Raw genomic sequence first — 15,981 nt, forward strand, 5'->3', positions numbered from 1 at the left:
CTTGATGTATTGGGTTATGCTTCCAGCGCCGCCTGCTGCTCAGATCCGCTACGTGCACTTTTGTGAAGCAATGATGTCATACTGGCACCGATAGACATTGGGTATTATCTTATTTTCTCTTGGCAGAAAGAAGCAGAATGGCAGGTCCTACAGTTAAATAAAAAATCCACTCTGCCAACAGATAAAACTATGTATTGATTAAAAAAAGAAAGAAAGAGCTCACAGGCGCCATCTTCGGTATCTTCAGATACGTTTGCTAAAGGACTGCTGTTTTCATGCATGCACAGTTGGAGCTGTTTGCTGATCGCAATTTCTCCCTCTAAACCAAACCGATGATACGGATAGCCAGATGATGTGTGCACTAAATACTCTGCTCAGTGTTGGACTGGGATGCCAGGGGCCCACCAGAAAACCTTTCCCACTTTCCAAACTATTATTCCTCCTCTCCTCACTCAAACTCTTTATTCTCCTAATCTTTTATATCTACTTACTATATTCTTCCATTATTAAGCATGTTTTCCCATAAAGAAATGACCATGAAATAGGCTAAATGGTTAGAAGCAAGAGGCCCACTAATACCTGGGCCCACTGGGAGTTTTCCTGGTATCTCGGTGGGCCAGGCCGACACAGACTCTGCTTAGCAACAGCCCAAATATGGGGAGAAATATGGGGAATGAGCAATGATATTTTCTTTAAAAAAAATTAAATGAAAAGTTGAATGACCAAGAATGAGCAATGATATTTTCCTAAAAAAAAAATAATAAAGTTGTGAAAAAAGAGAGACAGAATTTCCCCATTTGAGGATAGAATTTTATCATGTTCCGTTAGTTCACCTTGCATTTTATCATTCGTTATTAATACTAATGCCGTGTGCCTTATGTCTGATCAACTAAACTCTCTTCTGGATGTGTTTTCTTTCTCTGTATAATGTTTTGTCTTTTTCACTTTAATTAAATGTCATATTTCGATGTCAATTTCCCTGTCAGTATTGTCAGGGACTTTCTGTACATTAAAAATATTCACCAGTGTCCCCAGGTATCTTCTGTCTCTACAGAACCAGAGATGGGTCAGTCGAGTGTATTACGGAACAAAGAACCTCCCTTCTCTGTGATGTCTCTTTGAAGAAATCTAACGCTTGTGCCCCTTTATCTTTCTCAGACAGCCGTCCCAATTCTTCGTTTCATCTTGATCCAAAGGTGTCATTTTGGAAATTGAAAGACTTCTGTTTATTCTTTTAGGATATATTTATATTATAATAATCATTTATAAATGTATTAATTAATGAATGTCTTTTATGGAGCTGGATTCTATTTTGATGAATTAAATTAAAAAGTCCGATCCTCTTGGGCAGAATGAGGCTACAAAAATCCCCATTGTAGATTTCATTTCAAGACTTCCATTCAGAGAACTCACTTTTACATTGCTCATCCTGTGAGTCAGGGTAAAATTTAAAAGGAATTTATATATTTATATCTGGATGTGTGCAACTCCTTGAAATGTGTATTATAACAAAACATTTACCCCTGTTGCAAAATATGAGGATATACAGGAGGTTATTTATCAAAATCTGAAAAGTACTTTTCTGAAAACGACCCAACCAAATCCGACTTTTCCTGCCTATTTATCAATACGTTTTTTCTTGCGCGGGTGAAAAAAATCAGAATCATACATTTTTTTGGATTTCTCGCCAAAAACTCTGACGAAATCTTCGGATTATTGAACGAAACCCAGCACAGATCAGGATATCAACAGGACTTCTGCTATTGACTGATTCTGAGTTGGAGCACTTTTTTATTTGGACTGTTAACAACATTGGGGTTTCATAAATCATGACAAATTTTAGGGTTTTTTTGCGAAAAATTTAGTTTTTTCCCTTTATGAGTCCAACCAGAAAAATCTGACTTTAATAACCCCCTAAAAGTCAACTTGGAGCTCCATAGTTCCAGTTTATAGGTCCATGGAACTTTTCTACATTCTACTATATATTTATTATTTGTATCCTTAAATTTTACAATAGAGGGTGAAATATTCAGTAAATATTTCTTGAGGGGGAAAAAAAGTACAAATCATAAATGCTGACTTTTGCGTTTCCTTATCTCATCTCAAGCCTGTCTATTGGTCATGCTACAGTTAAGTACAGTATTGTCTTTCTGTAATTTAAGAACGATAATAATAATGGGAGGCTATAAGAACCCCATTGTAGATCCCATGCAGTGCCATTTATATCTGTCAATCTGTCAGAATGACTGAACATTCTCTGTAAAGGCCTGAGAATATCTGTATGAATTTATAAAGAAAGAATTGTTCAGTGTACCTTCCTAAAAAAGCAATACGTTTTCCGAACGAAAGAGGTGTGATTACCAAAATAATGTGTTATAGAAATGAAAAGAAGTAAAACCCCTCACTATTCAATTGACCACCAATTAAAGAAAATTCAAATATTAGTGCAGCAGTGTCAGAGTTTATTAACAGTTTCGTTAACGGTTACTAACCCAGTGTTGCTTCAATTATTGGGCAGCCATTGCTGGGTTACCCAATAAAGTGCTATGTGCTAGGTGCTAATAATTCATTAGCAATTAAAAATCATGTAACAGGATTAATTAATATTGTGCTATAAAGTGCTAGTGCTTCAAATGAAATTAAGAAGTTAACTTAAATAACCAGGATTAAATTGACCCAAGTGAGATTAAAGTTAATTCATTATTATATATCACACATTAAAATCCATTCATTATAGAAGATTGTAGATACTTTTTAACAGTTAATCAGTTATCTACAATCTTCTATAATGAATGGATTTTAATGTGTGATATATAATAATGAATTAACTTTAATCTCACTTGGGTCAATTTAATCCTGGTTATTTAAGTTAACTTCTTAATTTCATTTGAAGCACTAGCACTTTATAGCACAATATTAATTAATCCTGTTACATGATTTTTAATTGCTAATGAATTATTAGCACCTAGCACATAGCACTTTATTGGGTAACCCAGCAATGGCTGCCCAATAATTGAAGCAACACTGGGTTAGTAACCGTTAACGAAACTGTTAATAAACTCTGACACTGCTGCACTAATATTTGAATTTTCTTTAATTGGTGGTCAATTGAATAGAGAGGGGTTTTACTTCTTTTCATTTCAATATCTGTATGAACATAAATAGTAAGAATATTTATGATCCTATTTTGAATCAAAATCGGTCAATTGATGGATACAAAAACCACATGAGTATTTTCTAGACATGTATATAATTGATGTAATAGCATAAACACAATGTACAAAGCACATTAAGAACCTATTCTAAGGTTTAGTTGCTAAAAGAGAGGTTTCTATACAACACAGAGATGCTCTACCATATCAGGTATAAAGGAATATGTATTTAAAGAATACATAATACAAGTTTAGGTGACTTTGAAGTTTTACCAAATTGTCTCACTTAGTCCTACATATCATTTCCATAATAAAACATAGGTGGTTCTGCTACAAGTTAGGTGTCATACAGTATGTGAGAATATTCTGAGCAAGATCAAGGGAAACAGGTGTCATCAGAATCATCAAAGTGTTTCCCTTTTGTGTCCCCAAATCACATCTTTGGCTTTGCCAGTGTTTTCAGGGTGCAAGAGCTAACTCAGTGAGACTTAGCAATGCACCGTGAACAACAGTACATCAAAGGGTTTATATTTTTGTTCATTGCCCCAAAACACATCCTGGACACACCCTCTGTCCTCTATTGATATAAGTTCTCCCAGGAAAGAGTGGACCGACATTTTACAAAGAGAAAACCTTGAGAGACAGAAATGACTTGTGAGGCTGAAACGGAGCAAATTGTCTCTACAGCACTGACTCTACAAGATGAGTATCTCAAATTCACTCCAAGGAACCAAAACATCGCCTGCCACGCTGAAATTATTGGGATATTTCATGATATTCATCCAACTGTGGAAATCAAGGAACCACACCAGGATAAATCGGCCCTACAAGAGACTCTGGTAACTCTACTCTGTCTTGGGAATCCAACAGGAACCCCAGGTCAGCAAAACCATGAAGTTTGAAGAACCAGAACAACATAAAGGAGCATCAGCCACTGTTACAAGATATGATCCCCTAAACAACAGCTTGCCATCAACAGGATTGAATAGTAAGTAAATTATCATAATCTATAATGCCAAATGCCATGTGTCCCTCAATAAAAGGATTTCAGATAGATATACGCAAATATACTTACTAGACTATTTTACTTACTCATTGCTCCTTAATCCTGTTATCTAAATTCAGGAGATACAGTATATATTTGCGGTAATAATAATTAAAACCATTGCCGTAAGGTCTATGTAGGATATGTTTTGATATTTCGTCTCCATTTAAATTTTTTCCATTCTAGGACCATTTTGTGAAGATGAACAGAGGGAGTTTAAGAAACTACTCATTCAGACAGATGAGATTGCACCAGCCACCAGCATCAGATCAAGGAAGAGAACCATTTATTCAAAGGAACAAACCATCTTTCTGCAGAATCAATTTGATCCCAATCCCTATCCAGACTTTGTGAACAGATGCCGCATTGCCAAGATAACCGGCATTCCTGAGCCCAGGATACAGGTAACCTTTTTAGTTAAAGTTTCATATATAGTATGGAAACTATAGAACATACTATACATCATATATGATTATGCATCATATAACTAAGTCATTAAACATAAAACTACAGAAGCCACTTGGGTTATAGTCTTACTCAGTATAGCTTGTGTTGCATATGAGCATCTATTTTATCGCAATCCTCATGATTCTTGTATTTTTCCAGGTTTGGTTTCAGAATAGAAGAGCCAGGCATCTCCCAAGAGCAACCGCTTTCCAGTCACCTCAAGAAAAGAATTCCCCATCTTCAGAAGGACCTAGATCTTTCCTCCATAGAGAAGCCCAGTGCCCAGAGGTGTGGAATCAAGCGCTGAACTCCCCAAATACACAGTCCTACCCTAATTAACTTCTATAATCACAACAATGACTCTTGTACTTAATGGGACGTTTAGTTCTTTTTTAATGGAGCTTTCCATGATATTCAACTGGCTTGAAAAATTTACCTTTTTTGGAGACTTGGCTGAAGACAACTTCGTGAACATGTTCTCCACTGATTGAAGTCATAATGAAGAGGGAAACCCACTCTCTTTACTTGTTACTATTACATGTTACAGGAGATATTGAACTTTATTTAAGAATTTTCTATTACAACTAGATATTGTTATATTTTGATAGTATCTAATAATAGCCCTTGCTATTTATAGAAATTATCTGCTGTTTTTTTTTTTTTTTTGGCCCATCGTTATTTAACGTTTAGTGATCTGATCTAACTGTTAAAGGATGTTTCAATGTATTATATCCTAACAGGTAGGAAGTTTGCAGCAAGCCTCATAACACAAGGCAACCAATCAGATGATTGCTTTTAAACAGCAGACTGGTATCTGCTACTTGTTTATTTGTTGTTACTGGTTACTAGACTTGCATCCACTTGAAAAAATCAATATTTCAAAGATATTTTATACTGTATTCACATGGGACATTGTTTAAACCATAGATGTGGCAGGTTTATGTACATGGGAATATAAGAAGAGTTAATATATAGTTTGATGTTTTATTTTTCAATAAAGTTGTGTTATTTTTTATAATAGTATATATAGCCAAGCCTAGGTGTTTTGATGTGATATGGAGACATCAAATGAATTCACAAATACTCCACCTTAAATGTAAGACAAACCATTTTGGGGGAGATTGTCATATTCCTTGTTCTTCTTGTTTGCTTCCTATTTCATGGTGGCTCTTGTCCAAACTGAATAAATTGCCTTCCACTACACATGGCGACATGGATACATTATTATAGTAGCCAATGGAAAAGACCGTCCCTCAAGCCCATGAATGTGAGAAGAAATACTGTAATAGGGCAGAGGAAACTGTGAAAAATAAAAATTGACAAAGTTAAGATTTGGAGAGTAAATTGAGAAAGTAGAAAGGTAAAAAAGTGCGACGAGACAAGGGAAACAAGTAGAGAAAGTGCTCATGATGAACAACAGCTATCACAACCCACAAGCCAGAATTCCTTCCTTGACTACTTGGTGGTCAGACTGGTGGGAAACTGACCAGCAGGTGGTGCTGTTGTAACAAAATGTATTCATATTAACAGTACATGTATCCCTTATTATCTTGGAATAAAACCTAAATAAATAATGAATGTGCATTGCAAAATTTCTTACCATGGCACCATCATCAATTTTACATTCACTTATTTTAAAGGTTTACTTACCCTTTAAATGTTTCCCCATGACTAATGTCAAATCCAGTTTGTTAATATATATTATATATAAATACATTCTGTAGGAAACTGATTAATTGTAATGAACGTTATTGCTTTATTCAACTTAGTTTAAAGACATAATCTAAGACTACAATTTTATAATTATATGTATTTTATTTCTGTGAATTCATCCCTGTTTAAAATTATACTATTTATTTATTCTTTTTTTCAGTATGCTTGCTCTGGTTACAGATGTGAATAAAACATGGAATACAAATGCAGAAAATGTAAAGTCTTTGTAGTATTAAGTTTCTCTCACTTATTCTACATATTATTTCCATATAAATACAATGTAGATTCTGCCCTTAGGTGAGGTTTGAAGTAAAGAAGGCAGTCTGGGTAAGATCATGGAGCACAGGGTGCCACCCTCACATCAAAGAGCTTCTCCTTGCCCTTTAATACACATCCTGGACACACCCACTTTCCACTGGAGATATAAACCAAGCCATGCATGTTACCCAGCATTCTATCCAGAGGCACTTAGAGGCACAGACATGACTTATGATGCTGAATTTGAGGAAATTATCTACACAGCACTAACCCTGCAAGATGACTATCCCATGTTGACTCCACTCCTGAAGGACGAAGACATGATCTATCCTAGTGTCCTTGGGATGTTTAATGATCTTAATCCTACCATGGAAGCCCAAGAAAAACTGCAGGAGGCTTTGATTGACCTTTACTCTGTCTTGGGAATCCCACAAGGGCCTCCAATGAAGAGAACCTCAGAATCCAATAAGGAGACACCATGCCCTAGGATGGATACCAAGTATCAAACCAACAACCAACCTTCCAAAGGTCATAAAAGTAAGTGTCTTTCCTAACCACCACAATATTTTTTTCAGGTTTATTAACACACAGCAGTATACTGTATGTGGTACATTCTTTTCACAGAATGCATTATATTAACAATGATTTTCTTTTTCTCATTTTCCAACAGGGCCATTGTTTGAAGAGGAGCAGAGGAAAAGCAAGAAACCCAGAATCCAAATGGATGATCACCTGCCACCTGTCAACTTCAGATGTAGAAAAAGGACTGTTTTTTCAAACGAACAAACCCTCTTTCTCCAGAATCAATTCAATCTCAACCCATATCCTGACTTTGTGAGCAGATGTCATATTGCCAAGATAACCAGAATCCCTGAGCCCAGGATACAGGTAACTAAGCTTTCTTTTCGGTTTTTTAAATATAATGAATTATAGCAAATTATTCATATACCAAGAAGAAGATATCATTAACATTTCTATACCTTGGTGACTAAAAACACATGAAATGTGCCAATTTCCCTCTTCTTTATGGAATTTAATATCCTATGAAACTGCATCTCTGAATCTGTCTTATTACAGGACCTATTGATAATTCCTAATTCAAGTTTCATATCATACCACAAAAACATATAAGATTAATAGTTGGCTCCTGATAAAATTGGTGGAGGGACTCATGTGAATGATGTATAAACTCTATGAAGCACTGTTAAATGCACCATAATAATTATTATTGTTTTTCAACAGGTATGGTTCCAGAACAGAAGAGCAAGGCATCTTCTTAGAGGGACACGTTCCTAGAAACTTACTGCCATCAAAGGAAATCCTCATCTAGAGTCCTCGTCCTTCAACTGTTTCCATTCTGATTACGCAGAATCAGTAATGGTTTCATACACGTATGGACTACTGCCTGAATAACATCTGACCAATTATGTTCATATTAATGCACAAAGATATTGTACCCCCTTGTTCAATTCAAGGACATTTAGACCTAGAATGAAGTCTTTCAATCTCAAATTACGTTTTCATTCTTTTTAAGTACTTAAGTTTCTGGCTATGCAACAGGAAATAAAATTAATATTATAAGCACTTTATTGTACTTTAATGTACAGTTCATAATTACTGGATTACTGCACACAATAATTATTATTAGATATTTATATTTAATCAGTGTTAGGTCTTTCTTGGTAACATTATGTAATATGCGTTTGTTTTTCAATAAAACTATTATTTTGATTAGAATTTGTCTGATGTTATTTAATAATTCAGTTTGAATTTAGACAAAGAGAACAAAGAAGAAAAGAGAGGGAAAGGGACTAATTACGAGAAATAGAAAAATAGCAAAGTAAAGAAGTATTGTGGGGTGTATTTTGAATTTTTAATTGTTTTCTGGTAAATTTCCAAGGTCCTTTCCTCTATCCCTCCACATCCTCAGATGTAACATGCTTTGGAAATCTATTGCTTGAGTGTTTTTGTCTTTAGGGAGGATTTATCAAATACAAAATGTAAATGTAAACATTAAATAAACTCAAACTCTGGTTATGCTTCCAATAAGGATTAATTACCTCTTAGTTTTGATCAAGTACAAGCTACTGTTTTATTATTACAACGAAAAAGAAATGTGCTACTTTTCAGTTTGGCTAATTTTGGCCGTTGAAAAGTGCCTTAAACTGCCTCATTTAATGGGAAATGCCTAATCATCTTCATAAGTGCTTCCCTAAACTGGAGTTAAAGGAAGTAGCATAAAAAAAGTTTGTGGAGCTTTTCTGGCTACATGTGCATCATAGTCCAACTATGTGTTTGTAGGATTTTTCTTTATATATTTATATCTGTTTTACTATACTATTTATATCTGTTTTACTATACAGGCATTTATATTGAAATCGGTGTACAATGGAAGATAAAATCTGCATAAAAAGAATAATAATAGGGTGGATAATGGGCTTCTTTTTTAACTGCTGACAGTCCGAATGTCCGAATGTCAAAAACTCAAAAAAATTGAGGTTTTTTTATTATAAAATCTGAATTTTTAGTGTAAAAAAATCTCAAGTGTTTCCGAGATTTATTATATTCTGAAGAAGGAAAAAAGTCAGAATCTGGAAATCTGGCATCTCAGACCTGCTAAAGTTGTATATAAGTCAATAGGAGAGGTTTCCTTTCCTGTGCAGAAATTAGCCAGAAAATTTGAATATTTCTGACTTTTCTGACAAAAATTCTAAAAAAATCAAGTGATTCTGAAAAAAACTATTTTTTTTTGCTTGATTTTATTGAGTTTTCCACAATACGATTAAATTGTGCTTTTTTTTTAATAATAAATAACGTCCAATCATGGATTCTAGTCTGACTTTTCTTTATTAAAATAAGAATAATAATATTAAAAAATGTTTTTGATAAATTAGGCCCTGAATATCAGTAAGGTGTACAATTTTTAGATATCTACTAAATTTACAAACCTAATGAAAGTTGCTAGATTAAAAGTACAATGTAGTTAGAGTTATATTCAACAAAGAGTTACCACATTTCATAAATGCATTTTAAAATCAGGTTTCAAAATCAGTAAATGGGTGAGTTAACGTTCCTATTAATAAATATCACTAGAGAAATGCACATACTTAGAAAAAGTAAATGCTATTCGCTATAAACCTTTGAAGTTCCAGCAGTTTCTCCTACACAATCCGCATGCAATTTGCTTCATATTAATATGCAGATATGCTCTTAGATAAGGTTTAATATGTAAAAGGACAGCCTGGGTAAGTTCAAAGGGCATCCACTGGGTGGCACCCTCTTGAACATCAAAAGGCATATTTCTATTCAGTAAAATGCATTCAGGACAAACCTATGAAAACCATGAAAACACATATGAGACAAACACATTGATTTAAACATTTAATTGGGGGCAAATGAAATGCTACTAGATGACTTTACAATGTTATATCTGACTTTAAGAAGTTATACTATTTTAAAATGTGTTTTCATACTCTATATTGTATTCTATAAAAAAGTATTAATTTTGGAGCTATTTGAATGTAAAGTAATAGATATGCTTGTATGGTTATTTCAGGATTCAAAAGGTCATTCACATTTTTTCCACAATAAAGAGTTAGAAAAAATGTATTTATTTTACGAAATGTTTAAAATTTAAACTTTACTTTAAACTTTACTTTTATGTGAATGTGAATAAGAAGAGAATATGATAGTAAACGCTGTTTCATATATATATATATATATATATATATATATATATATATATATATATATATATATATATATATATATATATATTGCTTACTATGGCAGACCCAAGACAAGTTATTGTTTTTACACAAGTAGACCTAAAAGTAAAAAATATATTGTGTTATAAACAGAAAATTACCAAATGTAAGCTATATATTAATATGATGCAATGTATTCTTAATACTCTAGGATACAATGTGTTTTTAAAGAATAAATGGTTTGGTGCACTACATTGGCTTTATATATTTTACTAATATCTATTAAATATTGAAAACATTTCATACACAATCTGCATGTCATTACCATAGCAGTTCCTTCATTCTAATTGATATGGAGAGAGAAGGCTGGGTGTAACCCTCTTTAAAGAAACATCAAAGGGGAGCTCTTTGTTCCCCAAAATACAACCCAAATACATGTAGTCTTCTCTGAAGAAATAATACCCCAAATACACATATAAGACAACTATATATTGTCTGAACTCCTAAAGAACATAAACCTACTCAGATTTATCTAAATTGTTAGATAAAAGAAAAAAATTAAATAGATAACATTAAAATAAATAAATAAATAAATATAAATATATATATATATATATATATATATATATATATATATATATATAGCACAACACTTCCTATAAAAGTAGGAAGTACTAGTAATAATGTAATTGTAATAAAAATAAATATACACGATTATATTACATAATATAATATAGTGTGGTATGTACTTGATAATCATATTGTACATAAAAACGAAAAATTAATTATACAAAAAATATGATAGACCACAGTTATATATAATAAGAGTAAAACAGTTATATTTTAAAAAGAGAGGAAAGGGAAAAAATTAATCTACAATAACCTAGAAAAAATAATTATACAAAGTTTAAGACAATTTAGGATTAACTGTTTCTATGTAAAATAATATACCTAGTCACCCAAGGAAAGATATTGAAATTTAACAATCTAGAATACAAAGAGTCAACGTCATTAAATTTTAATGCTCTAGTTCTCAAATGTTTGATATTGCTCCAGACCCAGAGAAAGTTATTGTTTTTACACAAATTAGACCTAAAAATATTTATTTTAAAAACAAATATAGTATATTAATAAATTAAAGATAAGTGTTATTCATCAAAAGTGGACGGAGACAGAAAAAAGATTTGTAAAATTTTAAAAGGTGTTAAATATAGATAATATAACATAAGAAATATAGATAAGACCCGCAACCCGACCTGCAGACCCGCATCTATACCTGCACCCAAAAATCATACCCTCATTCCACAGGGTGCCCGCTTTTTTGGGGGGTAACCCAGAGGGACCTGACCCACTGCAGGACACTAGGTGGAAGATTTTAGTGGTTGTAGAGGTTTTGGAAACCACAACTAAACTCACAAACTCTAAAACCATGATTGTCATTGAATTTAGTAAAAGATCTGACTACTTAAAAAGTATGAACAAAAAAAAAGCACTGAACTGAACATGTGCTAAAAAATATGAATGCCTTGAAAACCTCTCAAAATTAGAGTTTTTCTAGAGAATAAAAAAAAATCAACTACTGAAAGTCCAAATTCATTTAAAGCAGTCCAATAGGATCAGCGCACCCCTCTTGACTTCTATAGCACCTCCACAACTTTTACTTGGCAAAGTTTTGCCTTCAAGGTTTTAGTGGTTTTTACACTTAATAAATCTTGAAATTTTTGAGCTGTTAAGAAATAAAGGAAAACCACGAAAATAAAGGACAATCATCTCCAAAACTAACAGACAATGCACTTTCATGTCTGTCCGGGATTATAGCATTTTCATTTCTTATTTCCAGAGAAGAAAAAAATGAGAGTTGATAAAATGAATAGATAGAAATCATACCAGATTATTTATAAAAAAAAAGATACAATTTTATTGATTACCAAGCAATATCACAAAAATTAAAATACATATATTTATACCATTAAATGCCAACTATTGTCTTAAGATAAAACAAATTGACTTCTGAAATCAAGTACTGTGTGTTGCCATGCGTATCTTAAACTGTACTCCTTATAACACAATACAGTGAGAAGTGCTGATAAAGCAAATATATTTATATAAGGTCCCATGGGACCAATAATGAATAAATTATTGATAAATTTAAATACTGACTTTATATCATATAAACACATGTGTTTTTTTATGGACTAAAGCGATACACTTTCAATAAATGAAACTTGTTTAAATAAAGAGTAATAATAGAGTATATGAACCTATCCCATACCTTTAATTCTAATATTTAAAATATTTACATTATACATTAAGGGACGTCAAATTTAAAGTAGTAGTTCATTTGTCTATGTACATAGTGACAAGTATTTCAGCCAAAAAAAAAGTAATTTGAAAGTTCTTTGCAGATAGGTGTCTCAAGTACAAATGTCACTGCAGTGATTCAGTCATGACTTTGGGTACAGCAAAGTGTAAGGGAGTATTTTGGCTTAGCCCCACATGTCTGGATACTGGGGTTCTCTGTAGGTAAAGCATCTGGGTTCTTCTGCAGCTGCTGATCTCTTTTCTTGGGGAACCTGAGAATTGATGGCTCTGAGCAGATGCCTGGCTCTTCTGTTCTGGAACCAAACCTGGAGAAATTCAAATATAGGAATTGTTAATCAAAAAGACAACACCATAAAATGAGAAGTTTAGAAAGGAAGGGTGATAGTATAGAAAGTTGCCCTCGGTATAGCATGAAGTGTTCAATATACAGAGATCTAAATAATCTATATATGAGACAAAGGGAGGTCATGTGTATCAGAATATGTATGGTACATAAGAACATGTGCACTTCTAGTCTGCTAAAGCTTCTTCAGTATTGTGGTATGAATTTCCCTTTAAATGTAATAATTACCTGAATCCTGGGCTCTGGGATCCCAGTTATCTTTGCAATGTGGCATCTCTTCACAAAGTCTGGATAGGGATTGAGATCAAATTGATTCTGGAGGAAGAGGATTTGCTCCTTTGAATAAATGGTTCTTCTCCTACACCTGTTGGGTGCCGATGGTAGGCAATGATCCATCTCTATTCTGGGCTTTTTACCTTCCCTCTGCTCCTCTTCACAAAATGGCCCTGGAGACAAAAGAAAAGAACATCAATATAAATATAGTTGATCAATATAAAGAAAGCTCCATTGGGGTGGTCCAGCCTGAAGTCGAATGCTAAACTGCTATTTTATATATCATTGGGTTATATCAAGGTCAGTCAGAAGGCTGATGATATTATATTTCATATATCTAATTACCATATGACTAAACTAGATACAAAATGTATAGAATAGATAAAGACACTTACGTTTACAGGCTTTAGGTGTCTGATTGCAGGTTGGTTTGGCGTAGATCCCAGTAGATAGTGTCGCCTTCTTGGGTTCTAGGAGATGATGCTTCATGCTTCTGTTAAAATGAGAATCTTGTGGGATCCCAAGGACAGAATAAAGTTCTCTTATAGTCTCCTGCAAGATTCCCTGGTTTTCCACCCCTGGATAAGAATCAGGAAACATACCAAAAGAGCTGGAGCAGGATTTGGTTTGGTCCCTCTGTGGTGGGCAGAACACAGGATAGTCATCTTGTAGGGTCAGCGCTGTGTAGATGATTTGCTCAAGTTCAGAGTCACAAGTCATGTCTGTGCTGCTAAGGGCAACTGAGTAGAATGCTGGCTCTCCATGTTCAGGCAAACTTTATATCCAACAGAAAGAAGTGGGAGTGGCCAGAATATGATTTGGGCAACAAAGAGAACCACTTTGATGTCTCTACAAAGAGATTGACATGACACCTGTACCCCTTGATCTTACTCAGACTTCATGTGGCCCTTTAGGTGCACAGTCACCATTGTCTTCTTATGTAGATTGGGTGACAGACATGACAGTCTGTAAGTTTTTTCAGTCCTTATGATATCTGCATATACAGTCTATCTATTTGCATTGTAATATTACTTTTGTATTTATTCTTCTGTTCCTGTATCAAATATATAAACATGCAACTATAAACCAGTTATATTTTAATGACCTTCAATAAATCATGTATAAAGATGTTAAAACAGTCCAAAGTGAATACATATATATAAAAAAGTTTTATTTGACTATGTAACCATACCACATGATTGAAAAATTATACGTAGGAATACATACATTTCACTTTCTTTTATCTGTTGTTTATTTTTGGGGTAAAATAAATAAAAAATACAGTTTTTTTCAACATAAATTTACAAAAAAGAAAGACACAGCCAAGAGAATCCTACAGGGGAAACAGCAAATGAAAATAGCTGGGAAAACCATGATGAGCCTTTGAAAAACCATGATGAGCCTTTGCTATAAACAGAAGCCAAGGAGTCCATATGTTCATAAATCTGGCCATGTTGTCCTCTATAGATGCCTTAATCTTCTCCATAGTGAATATTTGCTCTATTTTAGTTAAACTAAGTGGAAAACAGTCCCTCGGCTAGAGTGAGGCAAGAGTCCATTTGGCCACAGAAAAACTTGGTACGTTAAGCCTTAAATTGAGATTTGCTCATTTGGTGAGGTCGCCAAACAAGCGGATCTCTCCCTGATATGTCATGGTGGACAATATCAGGCTGATCCTGAGGCCCAATGATCAGATAACAACTAGCAGAATACAGGTAGTCAGATCAAGGACATCATCAATGAACCGATGACTTTGAAGACTTAATACTTTGACAAGAAGTAGTTATAATAGGTCCATAATTAGGTGTGAGGTTTAGAAGAACATGCCTGGGTAAAAAGAAGGGGGAACATGTGTCACCTTCTCTTCAAACATCAAGGTGAATCAATTTGATCTCCACTATATATTTCTGCCACATACTCTGTTCTGTGAAGATACAGGATACCTGGAGACAGAAACCACTAGCCTCTTCACACCTAATAAATATGGTCATCTTTTCCAGTGCTCAAATGTAATGTACTGTACCAATCTGAAACAAATGTTATGGGGCTTTTCACAAATGTTACTACACAAACACGTTACTTCTAGGCCTGTTCTACTCCAGTTGTAGTTTCTCTAATGGAGGTCAGAATCAGGTTCTGCTCAGGGCGCATAGCTGGTGGGGTGCCTGACACATACCTTCTCTGCCACCTACCCTAGCCGGTCCTGTCTCGCTGTTCTGTTCCCCATGTCTGCATATCTTCAGGTGTGCGTGTGATAGTCCATGCACGCCTATTCGCTTGTGCACGTGGATGGGAGGAGGCCGAGTTGCCTAGGGCATGTGGCCAGTCTGGCTGTGCACTGGCAGTAAAGCAACATCATACTATTGCTATTCAAAGTAAATCATAAATATATCCTGTCAAAAGAGATCATGATTAACACTATTTCATGGAAAGGAATCATTTTTCTAGATTTAAAAATTGTAGATGACAAAATCTACAGTCTGGGCCCATTTACTAGCAATCAAATTTGAATTTTTTTTCCCCCACAAATCTCAAAAAATGTGTGGTTTTAAAAATTTGAGATGCATAAAGTGTAAAAATTACGAAAACATCTAAGGGAAAACTTTGCCAAGTAAAAATTGTCAAGGAAGCTGCGCTGATCCTATAGGACTGCTTCAAATAAATTTGGACTTTCGGATTTTTTTCTCCACTAGAGATTATCAGAAAAACAAAATTTTTTAG

At 34.0% G+C, this 15,981-nt stretch overlaps 2 protein-coding genes and 1 pseudogene across 3 annotated transcripts; 2 read left to right on the top strand and 1 right to left on the bottom strand.

Moving 5' to 3' along the window:
• The first annotated feature begins 3,785 nt into the window (after positions 1–3,785).
• LOC108703521 lies at positions 3,786–5,260 on the top strand (annotated as a pseudogene).
• Positions 5,261–6,831: 1,571 nt separating this feature from the next.
• Positions 6,832–8,211, top strand: LOC108703460 (homeobox protein siamois-like). The gene is made up of 3 exons (XM_018239589.2): positions 6,832–7,152; positions 7,286–7,503; positions 7,858–8,211. Exons 1-3 carry the CDS (start codon positions 6,840–6,842, stop codon positions 7,909–7,911), a joined length of 585 nt encoding a protein of 194 aa, XP_018095078.1. The 5' UTR covers positions 6,832–6,839; the 3' UTR covers positions 7,912–8,211.
• A 4,012-nt stretch (positions 8,212–12,223) lies between these two features.
• Positions 12,224–14,316, bottom strand: sia2.S (siamois homeodomain 2 S homeolog). Of its 2 annotated transcripts, NM_001085676.1 has the most exon segments (7): positions 12,224–12,783; positions 12,786–12,805; positions 12,807–12,840; positions 12,842–12,900; positions 12,902–12,949; positions 13,216–13,433; positions 13,656–13,991. In NM_001085676.1, coding segments are annotated over 6 exon segments (704 nt in total). In that variant the 5' UTR covers positions 13,981–13,991; the 3' UTR covers positions 12,224–12,783.
• Between the last annotated feature and the right edge of the window lie 1,665 nt (positions 14,317–15,981).

This window comes from Xenopus laevis, chromosome 3S (genome assembly GCF_017654675.1).
Source record: "Xenopus laevis strain J_2021 chromosome 3S, Xenopus_laevis_v10.1, whole genome shotgun sequence".
Lineage (NCBI taxonomy): Eukaryota > Metazoa > Chordata > Amphibia > Anura > Pipidae > Xenopus > Xenopus laevis.